The 27,638-nt window shown below is 42.5% G+C and overlaps 1 protein-coding gene across 2 annotated transcripts in view; it reads left to right on the top strand.

Moving 5' to 3' along the window:
* LOC111925729 (gamma-aminobutyric acid type A receptor subunit rho2) overlaps nt 1-27,247 on the top strand; it is a 34,995-nt gene extending 7,748 nt beyond the window's left edge. The window contains exons 2-9 of one of the 2 annotated variants that reach the window (XM_023922258.2): nt 709-815; nt 9,351-9,418; nt 13,391-13,614; nt 16,958-17,040; nt 18,276-18,416; nt 18,628-18,780; nt 19,399-19,595; nt 23,552-27,247. In XM_023922258.2, coding sequence (XP_023778026.1) covers nt 709-815; nt 9,351-9,418; nt 13,391-13,614; nt 16,958-17,040; nt 18,276-18,416; nt 18,628-18,780; nt 19,399-19,595; nt 23,552-23,860 — 1,282 coding nt within the window. In that variant the 3' untranslated portion in view covers nt 23,861-27,247. Of the gene's footprint in view, nt 1-708; nt 816-919; nt 1,077-9,350; nt 9,419-13,390; nt 13,615-16,957; nt 17,041-18,275; nt 18,417-18,627; nt 18,781-19,398; nt 19,596-23,551 lie in introns of those variants that run through there. The other variant, XM_086876520.1, reaches the window with a different exon arrangement.
* The last annotated feature ends 391 nt before the right edge of the window (nt 27,248-27,638 follow it).

Raw genomic sequence — 27,638 nt, 5'->3', positions numbered from 1 at the left:
TGGTTAGTTATCCTGCACTTTTTTCAGAGGGTTGTTGTCATCCTTGTTCCACTGTTATCATATAATATCTCAAACAAAATGTTAGAAATTTTCCTACCTTGATGTTCAGAAAAGTGAGGGACTGAAGGCTTCTTTAGACAAAACTCCTCTCTTCCTGCTGTTGTGGGGAGGAATGGGTGGTTTTGTTGCTGCTGAAAGCCAGAAGACCCTCTGTCCACAACAAACTGCTGGCACTGAATCAGTGAAGTTCATGGGGCAGTTTCCAAGTAATGTATGACATTGCGTGACCAGCATTGAAAAGAGCTTTTTCATGACAGTGTTTCCTTGGTACCTGGCCAAATCCTGGCCAGGTAACGTGGGGCAGCCAGCTGCTTCTACTGCTGCTTGCTCTTAGCTGCAGCACTCACTGCATCCAGCTCCCCTGGGAGATGCTGTGCACCCTGCCCTGGGAGCCGGGGTGTCTGGGGCACAGGGAGCACCGTGTCCTTGGAGGGGGGCAGAGGAAGCAGGGCTGCCTGTGGGGCACAAAAGTCTGGGTTAATGCTGTGGAAAGGCAGCACTGGGTCTATGTTTTGGTGCTGGCAGTCTCCCCACAGTCCCTGGGATTGTGCCTGCAAAGCTGCTGCTCCTGTGGCTCCGAAATCGGGCTGGCAGTTGTGGCACTTGGGCACAGAGACATTGGAACAATGCTATTGCTGTCTTTTGCAGTCACATCTTTAAGAAAAATCGTGACTTGACCAAAGCCTGGAAAGGAAAGACAGACCAGCTTCTCAGAGTCGATGAACATGACTTCACCATGCGGCCGGCCTTTGGAGGTGAGAATGAAATGGTTCCCCTGATTTTGTGCTAATCTAATTAAGAATAATCTAATTATCCAATTAACAATCTAATTAAAAACCAAGCAAACAAACCTCTGTCCAGATGCATCAGTGTGAAGGAAAAAGACTAGGTGTGGGTTCAGAGAGGCCTCATGGTCATCCCCATTGCCTTCTGTGCATTTCCTACATTCCTTCCTGTTGCTGCAGTTGGCTCTGGTTTTGGCTGGCATTCCCCAGGGCTCAGGATGGACCCTCCCAGTAAGTATTTCCCTCTCTGGAGAAGAGGAACAAGCTGCAGGTTTTAATATTCACTTGTGGTTGTGAAGTTGCAATGAGCTTTTCAGCTGACATGATTAAATTGCAAAGTAAAGAACTCATTGGGTGGATAATAGCCTGTCATTACTAGGAGAAAATGGAATATTTTTGTCCAGAAAAAAACCTTGTCTCAAACTCTCATAAGCAAATAAAAGAGTGGGAAGGGAGACCTCTTCCAACTTCACTTGTGCCTTCAGTCACACCCAGATACAGGAATGTGCTTTCCTGACCTTTCTAGACTCAGAGATAAGAGGATACCTGAACAAAAACTGCTGAAATACCAGTATGGCTATCCCTCTTCTGATTACATCAATAACCAAATCCTTCCAGAGCTAAGGACAGAGTTTTCTGTAGTTTCCACCGAATGACTAATGCTGCACCCTTTGTCAGCTGGCCATCTAGGGTGAAGTGCTACCTCTCCCTGCCCAGTGGGACACACAAGTGTTGTGCCCTTTGCACCTGGTCCTAAGAACAGAGCTTCTCAGACCTGCCTGCTCCTGGTGTGGCTGAAAAGATGTTTCTTCCCCCTCAGTGCAGATGTGCCGATCTGAGAGCACAGTGCTGACCCCTGCTCACAATTTATATACATATTTTCAAACTCCAGAGTTCAAAACCTGTCATCACCAGCGCTTCCTGCCCCCACAATGTTATTTACCAGCAACTTGCAGTCCAGCCTAAACATTTGAGGTAACTTTTTTGCTAATCAGTGATAAACTTGATATGCTACTCCTAGGGTTGTAGAGTTTGCCTTAAACTGCCCTCTGGGTGGAGCATAGGCAGATCTCCCTGGGGCTGTGTGGGAACACACTGAGCCCTGGGTGCAGCTGAGGCTCAGGGATGAGGTCTGGGAGCTGGCTCTGGGGGCACTGGGCTTCTTTATAAATCATCTGTAAGAGTGTGAATTCACCAAAGTTCACATGCTTCCCTGAATCCCAGGTATGCCCTCCCCTACCATAATGTCAGAGGATGCTGTCTTAGGCTTTCTGATTTTTTTTCTTTTCTTCTTTTAGCCAACCTCAATTTTTGGAGCTTGGCTGTTGACTTCTGAGTGCCTGATATAGACAAGTTAAAGGTGCTGATCTCTGCAGCTGATCTGTCCTCTGGATAAAGGACCCACTGGCCTGATGGGTGGGATGATAGGGCTTCTCTGGGAGGATATTTGCACTCCCTACCTTGACCCAGCTGGAGACAGATGGGGAGCCATGGTGATTTTTTAACTCTTTTCCCCCTGACTGGATGTATTTCAGGGCATCATGCCTATTTTGGGGGGAAGCTGTAGGGTTTTGTTCTGTTATGCTGATGGTTTGGTGCCTAGTGGTGGAACACACTGTGTTTCTGGTTACAGATCTGAATTTATCTATTCCCATCAGGATCCTTGAAGAACACATTCTGAGCACAGGTCCCACTGAGCAGACACCATAATTACACAGTCACTCTTCTAGTGTTAATGGAACTGCATTTTAATCTCTCTTTTTGCCTTGTTTTCCCATGCTGCCTCCCATTACAGCATCAAGATTCTTCTAGAGCCAAAATTTGGAATAATGTTTATAAAACCAAGAAATACCTTAAGAGCCTTTGCTGAGAAGGTTCATTTTTTTATAAAGGAAAAACATGATTTTTTTTTTAAATTCTTGCTTTAAACCTCCTTAACTTGCAGAGATTCTTGGGACAAAGGTGTGGAACTAGCAAAGTGGTGCTGAAATTGCATGTGATGAGGAGCAAAGCATGGAAACAGCTTTGCTGAGGCTCCAGCCTTGGGAAGCCTGACTCAGACGCACAGAGATAGCGGGTGCTACAGGCTCTTGCTCAGCTGCAGAATTGCAGTGTGTTTTTAGTGCCAGATGATAAACCTAATGGAAAAAAAAAACATAAAGGAAAGGGAACAAAAGTCTGGTAAGATGTGATCCTCATAGTTTTGTCTGTAATGTTATCCGTCAGGCAGTCACAGTGATTTGCTATGCACCATGAGTCCTTCCAGCTTCTTGCTGTGGCAGTGTCAGTCAAACTGATGTGGTCTGACCTGTGGAGGATAAAAAGGCTTTTGTACTGCAGAAATGGAGAAGAGGAGCCTGTGTGATTCACATGACTCTAACTGGTTGCTGCCCTACGACCCCCTCTGCTCTAATTGAGATTCCAGCTCTGTGGCATTGCATCAGGCCTGTGATGTTACCTTGCAGGTGGGAAAGGCACCTCACTTCTGCAAAATTAAAATAATACCACAAGTAAGTTGTGAGTGGCATTAAGACTTAAAGAAACCCAGTACTGTTGATGGTTCCCAAGTTTGGTGGGCCAGCCTGCAACTCCACCTTAAGCTGAAAAGGGGACAGGGCTGTTTTATGGTGGCCACGGTGACTCTTGCTGGTCTGCAGAGGACAGTCAGCAAGCTGCCAGCCCAACACAGCTGTGACCAGTGGGCAGAGCAGGCTGGGGTTATGCAAGGTGAAATGAATAAAACAACCAGCAATATTAGAGAAAGGTGAACGGCAAGAAAAAGTATCTTTGTAAAGAGCAAGTGAGCAAACAAATGTTGTATAAGTTCTGTTATTAACAGCCCAATAAGCATGGCTGTCTTGCCTGTCCTCAGCCCATTAGAGACAGGCAATTGGGTACAGAGGCAATGACAATTTTTTTTTGCTCTGCTGATGGTCAAAGAGCCTCCATAAGCTAAAAGAGACTGCAGGGTTTTTGACCCTTAGGGAGTTATCTCCATGTCAGTGACCTTTTTCTAGCTAGCAGATGTTCAGGTATTATTTGCTATTATTAATATTTAAAGATTATGTAAATGTTTGTTTTGCTGCCTTCCTTAAACACCCATTTTAAGCATTTCATTTATGACATCTCATATTTTACAGGGAGCCTGTGAATAAGCAGCTTTAGTTGATACTTAAAATAGCTGTATCTTCTTTATTGAGGACCAGCCTAATGCTTTATTTTTATTATATTTGCTCATAGCCGAGTAGCCTAACATCAGCTGGTCCTTGCTGCCCTTTCTGGGCAGTGCTTTTGCCAGGATGGATGAAGAGTGGGGTGAATAAAGCACGAGTAGTTCACTGAGTGTCAGTGACAAGGGCTGGAACAGAACTTGCTTCTCTGCTGATGAGCAACCCCCCGTGAGATGCAGAGGGATGAAGCCCTGCAGTCATGGGGCAGGTGATGAGCATGTCCTGATGCTGGCTGCCTGGGAGCTGTCCACACCTAAGAGATCCCAGTAATTTTTAAATACATTCATTACAAAGTAAATAAACACACACATACAAATAAGCTGTTTTGCATCTTGCAGACATGGGATCTCTTATGGACGTTTGCAGTCTCTCTGGGTGTGTACAAGATACCTGTCAGTAAAGAAATCCCAAACCTACTTGTTTCCCATGTCGATATTTTTATCTCAGGGCCTTCATCTGCCTCCTTTCTTCAAAGATGTATGAGTGGACACTGTCTCAGAGAGGAACAACAAGCCTTTGAAAGCACTGCCAAAGAGAAAAATTAAAGAGACGTCACAAAGCTCTATTCTCCAAGCTGTAGTGGAAAACTGACTCCAGGCATCTTCATGGTAGCACACTGTTCCCTATCTTCTAAAGCCCGATCCAGTGTTCAGAAATAAAAGCCATGTTTGTGCCCAGTTCTGACTGGGAACTGACTCACACTTTGAAGCTTTCATCCTGCTCATTAGTTAGTGTTTTTAGGTGTGGAGACACACTGGGATGTAACAGGCTTTAATGTTGGGCTCCTTCTGAAGTCATTCCTGCATGGGACTTGTGGAAACCTCCTGGGTTCCCTGCAGAGGTTAGCCCGAGGCCAGACATCCCATTCAATCTGGGGAAGTTTGATACTCAAACTGGAGTTTTTGCAATATGAAACAAGCCACAAAGTCTTCTTTGCATCAGAACCAACCCAAAATTTCATTAATTTGGCTGATACTTTTCAGAGACTCTGAAGTGTGATCTGAAAAACTCTGATCTGAACTCTGCTGGACTGCAGGCTCTGAGAAAAGCAGCACTGCTTTCTTTTATCAGCTATATCCCCAGCTTTCACATGGATCCATTTAGCCTCCTCTCCAGCAGTGAACATCCTAGAGAGGAGCCTGAGCTTTGAGATCTCTCCGGTGTTAAAGTGGTCAAGTCTTTCATTGCTTATAATTCTCTAGGACAATCCTTCTATATTTCCTCTTTCTGAGGAAAAGGTGAATATTGATAAAATACCGTTTATGACAAAGAAAAACTGGTTGATGAGGGCTTTTTTGCATCTAATGCTGTAATCAAAGTTAATTGTTCTGTCTACCAGTTCAGTTTGTCATATACTGTCTGAGCTGTCCTTGTTCCTTTACATTCACACCCTCATCATACTCTCAACACAGAGAGTTTTTTTCTTTTTGCTCATCCCTAGTGGCATTTGATGAGGAACTTGGCAAAACACCCTGATCCTCTGTGGTTCAACTCTTCAGTTGCCAGAGGGACAGGATTAAAAGGCTAGCAGTTCCTAATTGACTCCATGGGTTTTTGAGATCAAAGATCTCTTGACATTTCTCTCTGAGTGACCAACAGCCATTTAATTCAATGGTATGTGCTGTAGCCAACATGACCTTCAAGGAAACCCAGGGTTTGTTTCTGTGGTTTAAAGAGGTCGTCTCTAGACAGGGCTTCTGCTTTGCTTCAGAAGCTGCATGCACTTTCAGTGTTGCCTGCATCAAGTGCCTCTGCAAAACAGCATCTTACAGGAAGTTTTGTAGAGTGATGGGCTGAGTGAATATGCAACTTTCACTTATGCTTATTGCTGAGAGCAGGACTTGGTGACCTTTTGATTTCTGTCACTACCTCACAGGCAGCAACATTTGCAATGCCCTCACTGGCCCTTCACTCACTTTTCCCTGCTCAGTCCAGCTTCTTGTGTAAACCTCCAAAGGTTCTTGGTGTCTCAATGTATCCTCATTCCCATTTGTGTGCTCTCCCATTGCCTCAGCCCCAGGTGCTGAATGAGGAGCAGGGAGAGGGAAAAAGCAATGATTAATCCTGCTGACTGTAGTAGGAGTTTGCTCAAAAAAGGCAGAGTAAATATTTCTGCCAATAAATTGGCTTTACAGACTCATTTTTACATTTCTGTATTAAGCACTAAACGTTTGAGTCCAGTGTTCAAGTAATTTCTCCCTCTCTCTATTACAATCACTTTTTTGTGATCATCTCCCAGATTTGTGATTAACTGCAGAAATGACACCTAATCCAGCCTTGGAACTCTTCTCTCAAGGGCTTTCCAGACCATCCAGGTTAACATGCAACACCCTTTATTTTGGGTTTAATAAAGCTTCATGTCAGGTCCAGAGTGAACCTTAGACTTTGTTCTTGCAATGAGATAACTGCTGGTTATTGAGCATTGGATGCAGGAACATGAACAAAGTAAAGAACATGGACATAGTATTTTATCTTCAAGAGCAGATAGGGAAGGAATAGTAGAGCAGGATAGATACTACTTGGCAGTGTTCTTATGTTTATGGATTTGTTTTTTAGTTGTTTGTTGTTGTTTTTTGGTTTTTCTTGGATCTGTGATTAGTGTTCAGAGAAGCATAAAAATTGCAGCAGTAAATAGACTTTGAGCAGGTGTTGATTTCCTGAACCAAAGCTAAATTAAGGATTAGTACACAGAGAGTCTCTCTTGCAGTTGTGGGGGGCTGCCCAGCACGTGTTGGGCACACAGCCCTTGGCTTTTGCTGTTTCTCTGTTGATTGTACTGCACATCAAAATGTCTCTTGTCACCACAGATGCAGTGTTTTTTGCTACCTTGTTTAAAAAAACACCAAAAACAAACCAAAGCATGTTTACTGAGCAAGAGAAATGTCATAGAAAAATTCTTTCTCTTGGCTGCAAATGATTGCTGGCAATTTTTTTAAAGTATACAGTGCAGAGCTGTGTATCTGAATGTGACATGTAGGTGTTTGTAAGCATCTGGGAGTCATCTCAAAGTGCTGGGTTAGCCAAGTTTGAGCTTCATTGCTGGGGGCAGCAGTCACTTAAACTGGAATTGGTGGTTCTGAGGAGCCTGGTCCCGCTCTGCAGGGCTTGTTCAAGGGGCCTGTTCCCAGCACGGCTGCTGACAGACACCGTGGGCATAACAGGCTGGAGCTGTGCGTGTGGGAAGGGGACAGGGTCACCATCAGTGTGCTCTGCTGTAATCAGGCGAGGCTGGTTTATCAAAGCCCGGACAAACCTGCACTGGGGCTGCTCACAGCTTGTCTTGTGGGCATGAGGATCAGCCTTTCCCTACTGAGGCTGAGTTGGTGCTCCCTTCTCCTCCAGCAGAGGCAAACAGAAGGCTGTGTTCAAAAGCCCTGAGCATGTGTGGGAGCCTGTACGTGCTGCTGCAGGTACAGGAGTGGGATGGAGAGCAGCTTGCAAAAGTGTGCTACTCTCTCAGCAACATTTCTGCTCTCTGGTTAGACTTGTAGTGTATTCCAAACTTCATTGTGGTCTCGAGGAAGATGCTACTCTAGGTAAATGTATGCATGCAGCAGGCTCTGCTGTTTGTGGTGCTGCAGATATGAGTCTGAGTCCACAAAGGAACTGAGGTGTGTGGACATGATTTCTGAACCTGAGAGAATTTCAAGCTCTCACGAGCTGATTGTTCCCAAGGGAAAGTCTTTTGGGAACTGTTCACTCTCAAGGATTGTTTGTGTAAATCAGGTTTTACTTTCCCAAAACAAGACACAGATGTTCTGAGAGTTTTTTCTCTCTTGTCCCACCAATGGGATGAAAGAAGTGTTGTTCCTTCTACCAGTCAGGGTAACCTGGACCAGAACACCTTATATAAGGGTTGTAAAACCCTGAAATAAAAGCTTCTCTGCCTCATGAAAAAACCTCTCTGGTTGTTGTAATTTCTCAGAGCCTTCACTCTATATTTTGTGTCCTCTAATGACAGAGGTGCATCTTATGTGTCATCTGACTGCTATCTAGGCTCAAAATCTAGGTGCTAAAAGTCTTCAGATCTTCATGGAGGCAACTATGGTCTTTGGAAAATTAATTTCTGCTGGAGAAGTCTCAGACATGTCTGCAGAGCTTCTGCTTCCCTTGGCATGGTCTGTCTCAGTGCTTGGGCTGGAGGCACCCCTGGCTGGGGTTGTCAGCATGAACTCTGTGAGTCCCACTGCCACATGCACTGAGACCATCAGGGAGCACTGGATCCACCTGGACTGCTCCTCAGCAGCTCCTGCTGAGCTACCCTGCTGGCAGCTTGGTGTGCTTGTCTCAGTAGGCACTTAGCACCAGAATCTGGGAAAAGCTGCGTGAGGGCACACTGCGGGGTGTCACCCTGAAAACCAAACATTCTGATCTTGTTTTCATAGTTTTAGTTACTTTCCCAGGAAAGTAACTATAACAAAAGGTATTTACACATTCCTTCTAAGAAACGTCTTTTGATGGATGTTCTACATGACCAGTGTGATTGGGAAAGTGGTAACTTGATTGTTCAGTCCCTGGTAATTGTCAAAAATCTATAAATACTGGAGTCAGAGAATAAAGTTACTTCTTTTTCCTGTCATACCATTGAGACATGCTCGTGTGAATCATTCTGTGTCCTTTAGTGACAGTGGGGATCTTAAGTCTTCTGAGCAGGTGCTGGTCATTAATGTGAATTTTTGTAAATAATGCAAAGTTTTGGTGCAGGGTTTCTAGTAACAGAGGAGTGTGCATTCATTATGGGATGTTCTCTGCTTATTTACTCTTTGTGAACTCTCTGGTTGTTAATTTTAAAACTACTGTGGAAAACTAGCAATATCATCAGTGAGTCACATGAGTCAAAGTGGTGATGGGCTCTTGAGAGATTAATGTGGCTTGCCTTGCTGGTAAAAAGTGAGAAACGTCCAGAGAGAGATCATTTCTTGCCATGTCTTCATCTTGGTCCCAAGTCCTTGGGGCTATATTTGTTCATAAAGGCCTAAAATTTAAGATGGGATGACTCAGTTTTTAAAAACATAGGCAAATGTTTCATCCAAACTCTGGATTAACTGGCAAGGGCTCAACATTGCAGCATATGCCAAGAAGATAATTCAGTGTTTCAAAAGGGCCCTTACATGATTGTTCACTAACTCCTTCCTCAGCCCCCTCCTGAAGAACCATTGACCGAAATGTACAACATAAGCTCAGAAATGTTTGCATGTCACCTTAGAAGTGCAAATTAAATGCAGATGATATGAAAGAACATTTATTTACATATCTAAATCTCATTCTCTTTCAGGTCCTGCAATTCCTGTTGGGGTGGATGTGCAAGTTGAAAGCTTGGACAGTATTTCTGAAGTTGACATGGTATGTAATCCTCTTCTAAGCCTCAGTTACTTCTGATCATAAAAAGACCTTCTGACTTGAAACCTGTGGGCTTGTAATTATTGGTCAGATGAAAGTCATAGCAGCATCTCTGAAATTCAAAGAGGCTGATAATCAGAACCAAAGACTTGATAAAACCAGGTGATCAAAGCCTTACCTCTCTACCTCCAGATAAAGATTAAAAGCCTGAAGAGAAAAGGAACCTTGAATGGGAGAATAATTAGTACTGTGAAAGATCTATCAAAACTGAAAATATAAGCAGCTGCATAGGAAGGTTTGAAGCTATATGGTAAAATTCACATAAGCTGTGCTTGCTGCAGTTTTCTTCCTTAGGGAACAATTCAATTCACATGAGTGCTCACACACACTTCACTGTTTGGTTTTGGGCTGTTTCATGATGATTTTTTTTTTTAATTGTAAGAAATGGAATAAAAACACTTGAAAGAGAAGTGGAAAGGGGAACACAGAGGAAAAGAGGAAGCTTCTGGGCTCCTTCCTCTTTCTGCCTTTTCCTCCCTATTCTTGTTCACCTTTTGTGGTCTAGACAAAACATAAAGACAAAGGAAGAGCTTTAGGTTGAGTGGTTTTTAATATGGTGCAATTATATCTTCATCCCATTATTGGAGGGGTCGGTTTAGATGACCTTTAAAGGTCCTTCCCAGCCCAAACTATTGTATGTTCTGTGATTAAAACCAGGTGGCTTGCCTGCCTAGATATTGAAAGAGAGGGTTTGGGGTATGCATGCAGTGAGGTGTGTGGGAGGGAGCTGTCAGCCAGGGGGAGAACTGGGGCTCTAATATATCAAGATAATGCCAGAGCAGCAAAGAGCCCTAATTAGTGCAAGTAAATAACTCACAGTGCTTTCTGTCAGGATTCAACAAAAATCTTGCCTGTCAAAAGCCTTTGAGGTCAGTTCTCTCCCTTGGTTGTTGATAGTTCCTATTTTCCCAGCTCATGACAAGTACTTTCTACAGCAGTTGCTGGAATATATTTGGGGTGGAAGAACATTCTCTCCAGGTCAGTCTGAGTTATGTTGGTGTGTTTTTCCAATAGACTGTTCCAGCATGGGTTTGCAGGGGAGGGAGTGGGCAGTTAGCTCTCTGCATGGCCAGGGGACCAGGGCTGGCTGTGTCTGCAGCAGGGTTCCCTCCTTGTCTCCCCATTGCAGGCAGGACTTGTTTCAAACTGCTCTGAAGTGGCCCTGAAAATCACTAGGTAAGGGCAGTCCTTACCTATCACTGCTTGAGCAGGCACCTGGTGCCCCGAAGAAGGATCAGACTGAAGCATCACCAGCCACAACCCCCTGTATCTGCAAGACTGTGCATGACACTGAGAGCAGCCAGGGGCTGTTTAAAGCATGGAGGTTTAAAACTGATGCCTGTCTGGTTGACATGGAAGGGCTGCTGCTGTGTGCAGTGGCAGGACACTCTCTTGAGGCTGCCCAAAGCATGGAACAAACATGAAATATGCTACCAAAATTGAGGTACTTGTGTAGACTCATTGGCTGTGCCTCTGGCAGGTACTATCATTTTCCCATTTTTCTTATTTGAAAACATTGTTTTCCAAGGGACTTTCCTATTTGTGAGTGCTGAAATAAACCCCTTTTCTTGCTTGTGAAGAAAGTGTGTGATGGTCAGAAAGGAACAAGTGGTCAGCATACTGCCTCTTTTGAATCATGCCATGAAAAAGCCTCCTTAGGTTGGATTTTATACTTAGAAGCTGTTGTCAGCTGCCACTTTATGTTTGTAGCATTTGGTGCACTGTGTTGGCCATTGGAGAGAGAAAAGAGAGCTGGCCATTGAGAGGCCACTGTGTTGGCTGTTTGGAGAGAGAAAGGGGCTGAAGGTGAAAGATGAGAAGCTCCTGTCAGGACAGGGAAAGGGGTGGCCTGGAAAGCAGTGAGATCCTTCCTGTGCTGTGCCTTCAGACAGTCTTTTCCCCCTCCTCAATGGTGGCTGTAAGCAATGGCTGATGGTCCCCGTTTTCCTCTGCCCAGAGGCATTTTGCAGCCACAGCCTCAAGCTGCCTGACTGTCCTGGTTTTGGCTGGGATAGAGCTAATTTTCTTCTTAGTAGCTGGTACAGTGCTGCTTTTGGATTTAGTATGAGAATGATACTGATAACACAGTGTTTTGTTTGTGGCTCAGCAGTGCTTACCCTGATCAAGGACTTTCAGTGTTTCGTGCTCTGCCAGTGAGGAGGGACACAAGAAGCCAGGAGAGAGCATGGCCAGGACAGCTGACCTGAACTGGCCAAAGGGATATTCCACACTACAGAACATCAGGCCCAGTGTATGAACTGGGGGAGTAGGCTGGGAAGGGCTGATCACTGCTGGGGGACAGGCTGGGCATCTGTCAGCAGCTGTATTGTACATCACTTGTTTTTCTGGAGTTTTACTCCCTCTCACTTTTCATCTTCCTTTCCATTACTCTTCTTATTACTATTTATTTCAATTATTAAACTGTTTTTATCTCAACCCAACTTCTTCTGAGTCTACTCCCTATCCCATTGGCTGGAGGTGGTGGGAGAGAAGAGTGAGCAAGTGTCTGTGTTGTACTGAGCTGCTGGCTGGAGTTAAACCATGAGAATGGTCCTCCTCTCCTGGAGCCCTATGTCCCTCTATCTCATGTCATGGCCAGGCAACTGGTAACCCTGAATAGCCAGGCTCTTTACTCCTTTTTCTGACTTCTACCATAACGTGCACTGACTCCTAAGAAAGCAGCAATTGTGCCTCTTTCTTTCTTCCTTTTTCCCAGCTCTAATCAAACTGATGAGTTTGATGTCTGGCCCCTGAGGTTGATTCTTCTACTAGGTTGTAACCTAAGCTCTGCCAGTGGCAGTAGTTGCTGGAAGTGTTTCTTTGGGACTACAGATGTAAGGAAGATGGCCAGTGGCCAGTAGGGAGCAGGAGCTGGCAGCATTCCTGGGATGAGCAGTGAGGGAGGCTGGGACCAGTCTGATAATGTGGGGACCTGCAGGTGGGTGAAGAGAAGTGTCCCCCTGGCCAGTCTCTGCCATGGTCAGAGAGACAGCTGTCTTGCCAGCTCTGTACTGTGCCAGGCAGCAAGGTGAGGACTGGCACTAGAGCTTTCTTTGACAAATTAATGCAAAACCTACTGGCAATGTGAGGCTGTTGTGAGACAGCCCTTTGAAGCAGAGAGTCAGGGTAACTGATTGTCACTGTCACCAAACTGACTAGTTGTGGTTTGAGAAAATGGCTGCCACATGGTTAGGGAGAGACCTGGGCCTTTGTTGCTGCCTGCACAGGCTTGGCAGCTGCAGCTCCCATAATCACTTGCTTAATTGGGAATATAAAAAAAATAAGTGTATTTGATTGATCTCTCAGCATGAGAGTGGATTCAGCTCTAAAAGCAGCAGCTGCCAAGTTGGGATCAACAAACAGATGTTTTCCTTTATGTGACTGAAGCTCCTATCCCATCAATAAGGCTAAAAGGGAACTTTATTTACACACTTGCATGGTAGTATAAGTCTCCCCCTCACCTGACACAGTTCCCTCACTTGGTTGCTGTTTGCAACAATTTAGTCCTTTTGGGTATAAATTGTTTAGTATAGTCTGACCATTAAGCTAACTTTCAGTTTTTCCTCTTGATCATCCTATTGTTACCATAGCCCTGTAAGAAAACTTTGCCAGAACTGAAGAATCATTTCTGCAGGGCATTGCTTCTCTTGGGGAAAATTTATATTCCCTTTGGGACTGAACATTACTGGGTACTGCAATAAATTCATTAGTTGGCTATGCTTTGTTTTGGCTGAAATTATTTTGTCAGGAAAATCTACTGACAGAGAGCATTGACCTAGGAAATAATCAGGAGTTGAGAGTGGAGGGATCTCATCTATCTGGTGGGAGTGAGTTTTCTTTCTGTTGTGTCCTAGCTGTAGAGTGCAGCACTGTCAGACCTCTCTTCCATTTTCGATTTTCTTTCCTTTTTTGCAGGATTTCACTATGACCTTGTACTTAAGGCACTACTGGAAGGATGAGCGTCTCTCATTTCCCAGCACCAACAACAAGAGCATGACCTTTGATGGCAGGCTGGTGAAGAAGATCTGGGTCCCTGATGTCTTCTTTGTGCATTCCAAGAGGTCCTTCATTCATGATACCACCACGGACAACATCATGCTGCGAGTGTTCCCCGATGGGCACGTCCTCTATAGCATGAGGTAACGGAGCAGCCCTGCTTCCCCTGAGCATCCCATGGGGCTTTGCTGCCAGTTTCGATCCAGGCTTGACTTTGGTGATCACCAGGATTGCTACTGCCAATCCTGCTACTCCCGCTGCTGATGCAGAACCCTGTTTCCAGAATGTCCAGGAAACATTCAACATTCAACAAAAATACTTTGCAGGAAACTCTGAGAAACCATGCTGTGGGCAGTAACAGGATAATCTCCTCCTGGGGGAAGCATGCCCCCAACTCTTTGCAGTCAGTGGAGAGCTTAGTCAAGCAGGAATGTTCATCCCAGGGTCAGTGTGTGATTAAACTGGAAGCTGCTGATATACCAGATGGTGACCTCTATAATTATCCTATTTTCCTTCTTGTTTGTCTAGAATAATTTTTTTAAGTTGCGGTGCTTTCCTATTGATGTAAATGTTTAAGTTTATTGAAGCTGCAATGGCAGTATTAAAGACATCCTGGTTTTCTAGTAGATTTGTTGGCTGGAAGAATCCTGAGGGGTGCCTGTCATGACCTGGAGGGTTATCCATCCTGTGGGTGTACACGGATCATGACTGTGGGTATGCAGGATTCTGTAATACACAAGGACATGGAGGCTTAATCCTCTAAACTTCTCTACCTTATTACAGATTATCAAAAATACCACAAAAATCACCACTAGCAAGTAAACTGCCACAAAATCACTACTGGCAACTGTACCCGTGATTAATAAAGTGACTATATATCACGCTGTTGCAAATTACAGTCAGCAATCAGTAATTTAACATCCATCAATCAATCATGTGGCAACAGCCAATAACTAACCAGGGTATTTATTGTTACAAGTCACTTTACATTGGTGGAGCAACTCATCCACAATATACCCTCAGGTACACTTAGGACAGGTTGCTTGCGTGGGTACACAGTACTGGTATCAGGTGATACCACCATCAAGCGATCCAAATCATCCAACAGAGGGAAGGGCAAATGGAAACAGCCTCCAAAGTGGGCTCAGAGGGGACCAGTGAGACAGTAGAATCTCATTTCAGAGATGCTCTGAGTCATAGGGTGTGGAGTCAGCCAGGTGTCCTTGGTGGGTGTCCAAGAGCTGGTAGAAAGTTCATGCACTGAATTCAACTTTCTAAGGAACAGAAAAGTATGTGCAGCATGGAAAGGTCTCAGAGGAAGCCTTCATTCTGCATAAAAATTTATGGCCTCCTTATATCCAGAGAGATAAGAGGGTGTAGGATGCCACCACTTCAAACAGGCAATAGATGCTGGTAATTTTTATCTTTCACCTGTGCCAGATAATGATGTTTTCTGTTCTCTCAGACTTTTTTTTATTTTCAAGATCATTTCCTACCTTTATTTACAATAAAATGCCTGTTAAATCACTTTTTTTTGGCAGTTATTGATTTTATTTCAGGATGTCTCCAGTTTCTAGGTGCCCTATCTGCATGTCAGAGGCCAGCTGTGCTTCTCAAGGATTTGTCATGTTCTCAGGCTGGCAAGCCTTTCTCTGTCCGTATTTTTCATCAGACAGATTTTTTTGCTCAGTAGTTTCCCCTTCTAACCAGGCCACCTTTATGACTGCTCACATCAGCATCCCAGCAGATTTAATTTTGTTCAGAGGAATGGAAAAAGAGAACCGGAGAAAAATACACTGCCAGAGGAGAAAAGTGCCCCCAAAAAATGGGCATTTCCCCAGGACAGAAAACATGGTCTCAGTGTACAGTGACCTTTGAATATTTTGTAGCCAAGGATTTCTGTTCTAGGGTCTTTCTGGAACTTATTCACTTCAGCTATGGTAAAATGATTTTCAAAAACTTGGAAAGGTTTTCTATTAAATTTACTTCTGTGATCTCTTGAGGAGGTGATGTTACCTGCAAGAGAGAAGTCTATGAGTTAACCACAGCTGATTTCATAAGAGTTAAATTGATAATTTCATATGTAAAATCAAAGGAGAAAGAAAATCTCCATGGCAGTTGGGCCTGATGGTGATTAGAACTCTCAGAATATTATCCAGCTGAAAAAGCACGGGTGTCCAGTGGTTCTGGGTATGCCCTCAGATATCTTGAGATGTTTGCATGGGATTGACGCTGGACTGGGGAATATTTCATTCTTGTTTTGGGCCTTGGGCCTTCAAAGGCACCTGGACACTGCACTCTAACTGGGAAATATCATATTGATGAGCCAAGTTCCTGTTCTGTTCTGCCTCTGACTAACAAACTGCTATTGACCACAGGTTGTGCTACAGCTCAGGTGATGCCAAGGAAACTTAAATGACACCAAGTTATACAATGCTGAAATGCTACACATAGTTAGGGGAGGTCATTGTTGCAGGATACCTTCTGGAGCATGTCCCCAAAAACATTCTTTAAATTTTGCTCAAATAGCAAAATTTTGGTCTAGTTTATAGTCAAAATGAACAACATGTGCCTTTCAGGGGTGATGAGTGTGTAGGTCAGGGTAGGATTTGGATCACAATCCCTGGAACAGAGGAAATGTTCTTTATAGACATCTGCAATGAATCTAGAAAATGGTCACAGCCGACGTAAGTTGGCCTCTGAAACGATGAGTCACAGCTGATTTTCCCCTCCTAAATCAGGAGCTCCACTGCAAATCCGTCTGCAAGAGAAAGCTCACTGACCCACTGGAAAATTTCTTATGTAACATTGTGTACAACTGGACTAGTTTAAAAACTGGAGCTGTGATTGCTGCAGCTTTTTAGCCTAGACAAAAAAACCTAACAGAAGCAAATCTCACTTGCTGAAAACCAGCTGCACCCATTTTACAGCCCCTGCCCAAGAAATACACCCCTCAGATTAAAAGGGTTTATTGAGAGCTGTAAGAAAGTGCTTTTGCCTTAATAATATATGTACTGAAGGAATTTTGTGGCTTGCAATAAGGATGGTCATATTCCTCAGGCTTAGGTCATACTGGGGATGACTATGGAGGGAACTGAGTAATGGGGAAAATGTGTAAATCTTAATTAAACTGCACATAAGGGAATATACAAATGTAAATGGTGAAGTTACTTTACATCGTAGTCTTGTAGGTGAATAGCTGGATATAAAGCACAGTGGAAATATCTGTACTGACATTAGTGTAACAGTAACGTCCCAGATAGTGCTTCAGTTCCTTGATAGATATTAAAATTACATTTTTCTTTGGAGTTTCTGTGTAAAATCCATCTAGCTTGAATGTGGAGAAATGGTAAGTATTTTCCTGTGGATTTTTTGCTAACATCATGCAATATTTCTGGCTTAAAAACTGCAGAATAATTATCTGTGATAACATTCTCTCTTGATGGCTTCTCATAGAAACCATCTTTTCTGATTTTCGATTTCTAGGGTCACAGTGACAGCAATGTGCAACATGGACTTCAGCCACTTCCCCCTGGACTCTCAGACGTGTTCTCTGGAACTGGAAAGCTGTACGTTGTATCCATGTTTCTAGCTAGATGTGCTCCATGGCTGGCTGCACAAACATTTCACTGGACACATCTCAGAATACTGTCTTTGTTAGAGCCTGAAAAAATAGTTCATCAGAGTTACTAGGAGTCTTATTGACTCAGCAGTATTGTGCATCTAGTCCTTGTGCTGCAAGACCAGAATTTGCAAGCAAAACATCCTATCACACAATCCTGACCCTGCAAACACTGCGATCTGGGCTCAGCTTCTTTGCTGGAGAAAGTAATGTGAGCAGTAGGATTTTTTTTGTAGACTTTCTCCAGTGTATGGCAAGAGTAACATCTGGTTTTTTTTGAGGTCCTCTCAGCTATTTAACTGAATGTTCCCCTGCAAAAAACAATCAGAATCAGATGATACTTTTCACTGACCTTGAGGTCAGCTTCTCCAATAGCCTGCTGAGAGCAGAGAGTTCATGATGTGTTGCTTGGGGCTTTTGAGCAAGGTAATTCAGGTTCCAAAACTTTTCTCTGCAACATGCTCAAATATATGGCAGCCCTGATCCTGAAAATGCTTCCTTTTGCCTGCTTGGGAACAATCCTTTGCTGAGACTTACATCCCTTGCCTCTTCTCCTTTCATTCACCATTTTGTCAAAGCATCTGGGAAAAGGCTGCTGCCACCTTCCCCATGAGCAGGGCAGCAGCTAGACCCCACTCCACAGACTGCTCTTCTCCCAGCTGAACAAGCCCTGCTCCCCCAGCCTCTTCTCCCTAAGGCATGTGTTCCTGACACTGATGATCTTGATAACCCTCTTCTCTTCCCCATTCCTGTTACTTAGTGCACAAGTTCTGTCCATTTTTCATTTACACTTTTAACACATTTCTGGGCTTTTGCTTCTCACCTGTCTCTTTTGCTTTAATCATTCCAAGATAGTTTGAAGTGTCCATGCTTACTCCTTCCTCTAAATTAAGGTATTTTAGCCATGATTATTTCCTGAGCTATTACCTATTTTTGTCTGTGATGTTCAGAAGAGTGCCATTCTGTCGTTTCAATGTGAAGTAAAATGAGGGTTTGTTTTCTTGAATCTTGAATCTGGATTTTTGTTGTTATCACAGTATATTATATGATAAGATCTTTTGAACTACCTTGCTGTTGGCAAACTTACTTGTGGCATTAGTTCATGCCAAAGATTGGATGTATTAACTCTTGTTGAACCTCTAAGCTAAAGTCACATCACATTGTATTTCTTCTTTCCCTTAGATGCTTACACTGATGAAGATCTGATGCTGTATTGGAAAAATGGGAATGAATCTCTTAAAACTGATGAAAAAATTTCTTTGTCTCAGTTTTTGATACAAAAATTCCACACCACATCAAGACTGGCTTTCTACAGTAGCACAGGTATTGCCTTTTCTGATGTCATAATGCTAAACCTAATACTGTATTAACTGCTTTTGAGGGGGCTCATAGTATTATGTCACCGAAGTGTAGTTTCCACAGTCTGTTTAAAAGGTCAGTTTCTCGTTTTACTAGTCTTAGAAATAAAAGAACCAAAGAAAGTTCTGCTGTCCAGGCTGTTCTCACTGATTCTGGCTTTCCTCCTCTCTCAAAGGTTGGTACAATCGACTCTATATAAATTTCACTTTACGCCGACACATCTTTTTCTTCCTGCTCCAAACCTACTTCCCTGCCACTCTCATGGTCATGTTGTCCTGGGTGTCCTTCTGGATTGACCGACGAGCAGTTCCTGCCAGAGTCTCTTTGGGTGAGAACAACTGCAGCAAGCCATGGCTGTGTGAAAAGCTTTGAATGTGAAGGTTTTGGCAGGAGAGGGAACTGTTCATTTTGATGGTTAAAGATATTTTTCAAGCAAATGGTGGTTTTATCTGATGATTAATATAATGTATAACTTACACTGTCTTAAGTCCTTCATTATTTAGCAGCCTTCCTTACTTATATGTAGCTCAGGTCAGGAAGTGCTGTGGTCTTAAAAATGAAGCTGTAACACAGAATGGTACAGCTAGGAAATGGGACTCCTTGTCACCACTGGTCTTAGTAAGCCTGGTCTTAGGATTAGATGTGTAAAAAGATGTTTTAACAGCACTGTGTTTAAACCCTGGAGTTAAAGGAGGGAGTTAAATGCCATTTGTTAAATGCAAAATGTTGATTGCTCCATTGCTCCTCAAAACTCAGCCCATGATGAGCACAAAAATATAGGCAAGGGAACAATTCTACATTATCAGAAGAGATACTTTACACCCACTTATTTCATACTGAACATCTTTTAGAGCATCATGTAGAACGTAATTTCTGTTTTTCTAGAGACAAAAGCCCTTATGGACTGTATCCATCAATAACAGCTCTGTCTCTTGGTTCTTTCCAGGGATAACCACTGTGCTGACCATGTCCACGATCATCACTGGGGTGAATGCCTCCATGCCTCGTGTCTCCTACATCAAAGCAGTGGACATTTACCTGTGGGTCAGTTTTGTGTTTGTCTTCCTCTCGGTGTTGGAATATGCGGCTGTGAATTACCTGACAACGGTGCAAGAGCGGAAAGAGAGGAAACTGCGGGAGAGGGTGAGAAACACTTTTGTCATCCACTTATTCTTTTTTTCCACCCCTTACAACTGATCTGGTCTTTATATTGACTGTCTGTTAATGGGAAAACGTTGACAACCATGTGTGTAATTGGGTCTGTTTAGACCGCTCCACCTCAGGCTGAATTGCTAACACAGAAAAACAGGATTTGATCTTATGGATCTTCATAGAAACATCAGAGAAGAGAGCGTGATATGAACTGGGAAAGAGTGCAACCTGGAAATGTGAGGGAATAGCAAGAGGGGAAAGTATAAAATCTGATACTTTGCTGCAGCTGACACAATTCTTGTTTAGTAAGCTAAAGGCGTTACTTGGTGCAAGTCAGTTTCCTTCCTCTATAGGCAACTTTACTCTGGAAACTGCATTTAATGGATGTAACAGGGGAGGTGTTCCCCATCACCAAGCACAGTCAGTCAGTCAAGTTTATGCTTGTACTTCTTAATGTGCTATGAAAGTTCTTATCCAGTAATCCCTGGAGTGTTTCAAGACCAGGTACATTATCTGAGCATCTTGCCATGAGCAGGACATAGGACTAGAGATGCCCTGAAGTCCTTTCCAGACTGAGGTATCTTACAGACCTCTAGGCCCTTTGTGATTAAACAAAGCACCATTGCCTTTTGAACACTAAGTCTTGGGACCAAATATTTTTCAGTCCCCATACACCCTGGACATCACCATGTTTTACAGTTTCTTTCTTCCCAGTAGGACTCACCACATTAGTCTACTGGTGATACTGGTAACCTACTGTCTTTGACTCCTGAAGAAATTTGTATAAGCTTGTTGGAAATGCCAATGCAAACATCATCTTTCATGCAATTTAAGCATGCTATTTCCGTCTATGAACTACTCTATTGGTTTTGTATGTCCTTCTCTTTCTCTTCCTTTTCTCCCTATGACTTTCTTGAAGAGCAGCACAAATCCCATTACAACCCAGCACCTTTCTCAGTTGGCATACCATAAAAAAATGTAATTAGATATATTTTTTTTTAAAATAGGATAAATTTACCAGACTTCTGTGATGAAATTTTACCTCTCTTCAAGGCCTTCTCAACAACATTATGATTCTGGAAAGCTGTCTGAAACAAGTCCTGAGTATCTTAATTTATCTTTGCCCCTCCTAGTCCCCACGTGGAGCCCAGCAGTTTTCTGCAACACAGGGTAGAGATGCTCTGTTCAAGCACAGTGACTCCAGTGTGTCTGACTTGCTGCATGTGAGCAGTGGTCTGTGGCATTTTAGCCAGAAAATTCTTCTCCTTTATTTTAACTGATGAAATGAACTTAAGAGGGTCTGTTAATTTTCTGCTAAGTGTTCTGGAATGTTTTGCCACATCCAGTTATGGTGTAGCTTGTTATTTATATCATAAATCTGCCCTTTATTGAGTCTTGTACATTGAATTCTATATTCAGCAAATGCCTTTTTACTACACCAGGGAAAATACTGTACCCAGTGTTTAATATGTGACAATATTATTTTTCAGTAGGGGAAATGGGAACAGAGGTAATAAATAGGATTATTTGAGAAAGAAGCTCTTGAAGCAGCATAAGAGACATTTCTCACAGTAAATGTAGATCTTGTCAGCCGGTGCTGCTCCCCTATGAAGGACCCCAAAAGTTCTAGTATGAACATATAAGGCTGCCCAGAAAAGAGCTCTATGTTATGGCCACATTATGGAATTGAATATGCCAGGGACAAAGACATGCAGTATCTAAAACAAAACCTTCTCGCCCTCAAGATTCCAGGAGCTGCTGTGAAATGCCTGTGGCAAAAGGTCTGTGGTCCCATGCTTATTCCCAGCCCATTCCTGGGAACTTTTCAGTGCTTCATGGGCTGAGAGAGGCCAGAGATCTTTCTGACACTTTAATGGTATTGTCAGCTGCACTGCCATGTCCAAAGAGGCTTTTTGGCAGTCTTTGAATTATTATTGTAGACATAGGCTAAAAGTCCCGCAGGGTGAAATTATGTAGTGCACCTCTACGTGTTCATGCCTTTGTGAGGATGAGTGTAATTTTAGGTTCTGCGGAGGTGGGTTCCTAGCACGTCAGGCTCTCTTGTCCATTGAGGTGGCTGTCATACGTGCATGAAGCCATGGGAACTGTAATTTGACCTGGGGCTGACAGTAAATCTGAAGAATTGCTTTCTCTGCTGAGTCCTGCAGCAATTAGCTTATTATTGCAGCTGCTGTCCCTCACACCCAGCCACCATCTCCTGGACCTGTCAGTTCATGATAAAGAGCCTCATGAGTAATTCTTCCCTGTGTTTTCTTTGTTGTTTGCTATTATTCTGGTTTTGGCTGGCATAGAGCTAGTTTCTTTTCAGTAGCTGGTACAGTGCTGTGTTTTGAATTCAGCGGGAGAGTAATATTGTAACACACTGATGTTTTTGCTAAATTGTGTTTATCCTGAGTCAAATTTGTTTTTGTGTCTCATGCTCTATCAGTGAGGAGGTAAACAAAAAACAGTTGATTTTGGTGACATTTACCTGTGGACAAGTGAGCCAAATGAGCCAAATGGAATAATGGAATATGGTTCAACACCATAGAACACGAATAACATAGAACAATAATTTCAGTTATTAAACTTGTCTTATCTCCATCTACAAGTTTTACATTTGATTCTTCTCCACTACCCTCCGGAGTTCAGTGGGGAAGGTGGATAGAGTGACTGCATAATGCTTATTTATCAGCTGGGGTTAAATCACAGCAGTCCTTTCTGGGGAGCTGCACTCTGGTTTTGTTTTGTTTTGGTTTTGTTAGTTTTGGGGTGTGGGTTTTTCAAAGTGTGCATGCTTAGAATAAAATATCTCGTAAAACCCAATTGATTCAGTTGTACTCATGGAGTGCTCAAAAAAAAGTAAAGTAAGCAGGCTACTAACTTCTCATGCTTTTCTGCACATAACTTGCCAATACCAAATCTTTTGGTTATGACAAGAACACAGAAACAATCCTTAATTTGATTTTAATGTTGTCAATAATGCGATCAGCAATGTGATCTGTCATTTAAATAATTTGAAGGAAAAGCCTTCAAAAGACTGCAGGGTTTTCCAATGGCATCCCGAATATTACATATTGATGTTATACACATTTTTACATAGATATGCATTCAGATATATACATTTGTTTTAGCTGAACATATCCTTGAAAACAAGTTATTGGAAAACCCACACATCAAAGCTGGTGGAATGTTATTGGATAAGGAAATTGGTCTGTGGGAAATCAGAGACAGGAGCTTCTAGAAGAAAGGAAGTTTTGGAGTCCATTTTCACTGCATTCTAATACATAATCCATATTGCTGGGACAGGAAGACTGAAGGTTTTGAATGGTCAAAGACTGCATTTCCTATTCAAAATTCTATCTGTATGCAATGGATTTTTAGACTTGTGGGATGCATGCCGGTGTTGCTGAAGTCAGTACAAGTTTTTCTATTAGCTCTAACAAAGCTGGAATTTTACATTATGCTTTTAGCTGGTCCTCTGCTTGGTTTAAAATCAGATTTATGAAGAAAACATGTATCTGTAAAACCAGGACTTGGCCCTTTTCTTCCCGTAACATGTACTGCATAAGCCATTTCCACAGATTAAACTGCATCTTGTCCATGAATATTTATAATCACAAAGAATGAATAATAAGGAATCTCAAGACAGTGAAGCTGAGCAACAGCTAGCTAAGAAAACCTTTTGTTTAGGCTATATGTCTGCTAAAGCATTTTTCTAATCTTTTCTGAAGCTGCTTGTCCGAGCAGTGGAGATAAACCCTGTTTCTTATTTTTGAAATCGAGCCCAAAAAATGTGTCTTTTGTTCAAAGAAAAACTTAAATATCTCAAAATCAATCAAAATTTTGAACTCAACTGTTTACAAGCTGTTGATAATAGAAAGGCATAATTTCCATTGCTTACATGTTTTTCCAATATTCAGTTTATTTCTTGTTTATGTCTCTAGTTTTCATGTTCATGTGGAATACCTCACTCAAAAACTATGATGCTGGATGGAAACTACAGTGAATCTGATGCCAACAGCCTGGCAGGATATACAAGAAACCAGATGGTACCAGAAGAAGAAAAACCAGAAAAGATGGTTGTACATTTAGCTATGAGCAATGAATCTAATTCATCAAGGAAGAGAGGCCTGAAGGGCCACGTGGGCTTGCGCATCATCCAGAACACTCACGCAATTGATAAATATTCAAGATTAATATTCCCAGGCACCTATATATTTTTTAACTTGATATATTGGTCTGTCTTTAGCTAAGCATGCTGGCACAGCAGTGACTGAATCAGATGTCTACAAAACACTCTTTTGTTGGTACTTTTTTTGTCTTAATCTGAACACAAAGCTAGAAACCTGATTATTTTATTGCTTCTTTGAAGGATAAATGGGAGGACACATCTTCCAGGAGGCAATTCCATGTGCAGGCCTCATGGAGGAACTTGCTGTACTGGTTGGTTTCCAGCCCAGCTTCTTGCTCCCATTTGCTTTATGACACATGCCATTTCTCATACTTGAAAATACGTGTCCACCATACACCCAAAAGATGCTGGATGCTCATCTGGGGCTGGCCACGCTGGTGGTGCCTGCTGTGCAATGGACAACCAAAGGCAGTGCTCATGTGAGCTGTAAGGAATTAAATCAATGCAGCTTGTGTGGGGAGGTCTGGACAGTGCTTTTCTTGTAAGGAAACTGAATGAGCACTTCCCTTTACTTTTGAGAAAATTGTTTTTTCTTTGGCATATAAACGTAACCTTTTTTCCATTGTTTTGTGACGAACACCTCCTTTAAGGGTACAGATTCTGCTTTCTGTCTGGATAGGACCTTCATCAGTTCTATTAGGACAGCTGGCTGGCCAGGATCAGCTGGGCTGGTTACAGAGCACAGGTGGTACATTTGAGTTAGTGAGGTCTTTTTCTAGATTACAAAGTGCAGCCCACAGACAAACTGTGTATCCCAATGTGCCTCTCCCAGTCAACACAATGCCTTTCTGTTCAGGCATTTGGGATCAAAAGGGATACATGTCTGCCAGCATCTCTCTGCAGAAACAGAGGCATGTCAGAGATTAAATGGCCAAGAATAATACTGTCGGTCCAAGGTCAATGTAAGTCCTTTGAAGCTGCTGCACAGCACTGTAACAAGCTTATGTGCTTGGCAGTTTTTCCTATCCCATGATATTTCCTTTTCCTTTGATAACACCACTGACAGAAAAACCCAAATGTAGAAACATGATAGCAACAAGACAGCGAGGCTCAGGTTTGTGTGCTACTTATTTTAAGAAAACACCCATGACTTTTTGGCTGTCGTGGAGATTACCTACATCAAAACACTTGTTTACCAAGCTGAAGCTGAGCAGTGGGGGCAGAGCTTGAAGTATAAACAGCCAGGACTGAGGTTAGAATAAAGAAAAAGCAAAAAAAATACTGATGTAACTGTAATTATTTGTCAGAACATGAAATTTTCTGCTTACCATAGCAGGAATTCTTACATTCTAAATCTCAGAGGATGCAGAAAGGAGCAGAAAAATGACAACTCTTGGCTGTCAACAATACCCAAGTTTTCCCTTGTGCCTCAAATATTACTGCCTAGGTCAAGCGGATGATGGCACCGATTTAGTGGAAACAAAATTGATGGGAGAAGCTAAAATTAACAATTATGTTCCCCTTTGATCAGCCATGTTAATTACTGACATGAATGGAGCTCTGTCTGGTCATAAAAGTAGGAAACCACAGCTCTGACATTACTGACAAGAAGGGGAAGGACAGTGAGGGGCAGGATTTCCCAGCCTGCCACTTGTCTCCTGAGCCACCAGGTCTGTGCATTTACCACTCGTTGCTCATGGACCTAAAACCTGGATACTTCTCACACTGACATATGAAGATCACTACAAGAAAGACACAGAAAATATTAAAGAAATAGACCACTCATCTTCTGAGAGGTTAAAGCCTGGGCATAACAGTGCATTCTTCAGCATTAGCAGTTTTGGGTGTAAAAAAGGAGCCAGTGTCCCAGCTGGCAGCAGGACAGTTGCAGCAAAGGGACCTTTGCTGGGGAAAGGCAGCAGAACTACACCATGAAGCCACCAGAGAGTTCAGGGAGTGAGAAACTCGGTTCCTGTGCCCCCCTGTTTTGCCAGTCTTTTGGCATTACCCATGGCACATGCCATTTAACCTCGCAGTGCCTCAGCTCCTCCATCAAGAAAGTGAGGAGCTCTAGGATTTGCCTACCTCATAAGGTGCCTGAGGGGCTCATCAGGCTTAGATAGCATGTGTATGGGGCAAGCCTATGATTTCTGAGCAGGTCACCCAGTGGGAATCCAATTTTGTATTAGTTACCACTGAGTTCTTCAAATGCATCCTCTGAACCAGTCCAGTTGGATGAAAGCAGGTATCTCTCCTGCCTTATCATGCTATTACAACTCCTCTGCATTACAATGATATTAAAACAGGGATAAATGTAGACAAACAGCCAAAAAGTGAGCACTGTCGAGGAATAATACCTCCTGGCATACAAAACCCAGGAAGTCCTTGTGCTTTACTTTGCCATTTCTTTTTATTACACCTCCTGTTCCTTTAGAAGTTATGTGATGGAAAAGATGTTCTTTAGGTCCTATAATTTTTGTACTGGCATTCCGGGTAATTTTAATGTCTAATAGGCATCTTTTGGAGAGTATACCTTACCATTATTTTATTTGCATGTGTACATAACTGATAGAAATTGATTTCTGCTTTCATCAGCTTATAAAACCATCAAGAGGGTATTTTTCTCTAAAAGAAAAAAAATATCCCTCCCCTATCTTAAGCATTACTTGAGCTCATTATTAATTGAAACGGTATATTGAAAGTATAGATAAAAATAAAGCCTTCTCCCTCAGTCAGCATTATAAATTATATTTTTCTGTTTATTTGGAGGAGAGTGGCTAGGCATGAAGTTAGAACAAATATTTGAAGTGTGGTATTGGCAATGTATTTTACCTTTGATTTCCCCTGGATTACAAGAGACTCCATGAGCACTGTCTAACTTCCAGATCCCAAAACCAATGTTTTGAGAGAGAGTGCCTGAAGCTGGACTCTGAATGGTGTTTGATGGATACAACCCAATTCTGTGAAGCACTGAGCAGATGGACAATGAACCTACCAAAGGAGAGGATTTTCAGAAGTGCACAGGAGATTTGGGAAAATTCAGGTCGCTGATGAAAATGCCTTCTCTGGACAACCTGGTCCAATTTCAAAGAGGAAAAATGTCAGCTCTGCTCATTCAAGTTCTGGCTTATTGTAATTTTACTTCTAACCAAATCATGTATTTGAGAAAAAGTAACTACATATATATATATGTGCACATATGTATAACGCGTATGCAGGCATAATGTATAACAAAGGAAGACACTGGGATGTGTACCTATGTTAAATAGTGTCCATATGTGAAATTTTAATATATTGTATATAAATGACCATTTATTATGCCCTGAAAACTTACTATGTAGGCTCTTATTGTCAGTCAAGGACCAAGAAATGAGGCATTGGCAAAAATATGGGTTCTCTTACATTTTTTTTTTCTGAAAAAGGTTTGTGCAGTGGGTACAATCCACTGTGCTGATTACTGTAATCAAACCTGGTAATAAAATAGCAGATGGAAAGGGTGGAAAAGAGTCAATTTCATGGTGTGAACTTTAAAATGCGATTTTAATTCTGTTTGGAAATCTGTTACCTATAAGCTGATACCCAGGGGCAAAGGATTTGAATAAACACCTCATTTGTAATTGATTTCAAGTAAAAAAAAAACAAAAACAAAAACATTTCAAAAGGTGGAAGGAATGTAGTGGAAGCATGGAAGCACTTTGAAGTATGCAAAGCTCTTTAGGAAAAGGGAGCTGTTAATTACAGTTATAAGCTATGGAGACCTTTTGTGAAAACTTCGACCCACAACTGAAGAAAGTTTAGTAATTGCTTTACAGTTAATGGCACATTTTCAAAAGATCAAGTGGCAGGTACGTATCTCAATCTCCATCTGACTACAAATGAGAACTTGTCATTTAATTCCT

The sequence above is a fragment of the Cyanistes caeruleus genome, chromosome 2 (genome assembly GCF_971803275.1).
Source record: "Cyanistes caeruleus chromosome 2, bCyaCae1.hap1.1, whole genome shotgun sequence".
Taxonomy (NCBI): domain Eukaryota; kingdom Metazoa; phylum Chordata; class Aves; order Passeriformes; family Paridae; genus Cyanistes; species Cyanistes caeruleus.
The sequence above is the reverse complement of the archived record's forward strand: the minus strand, read 5'-3'. Positions and strand labels throughout refer to the sequence as shown.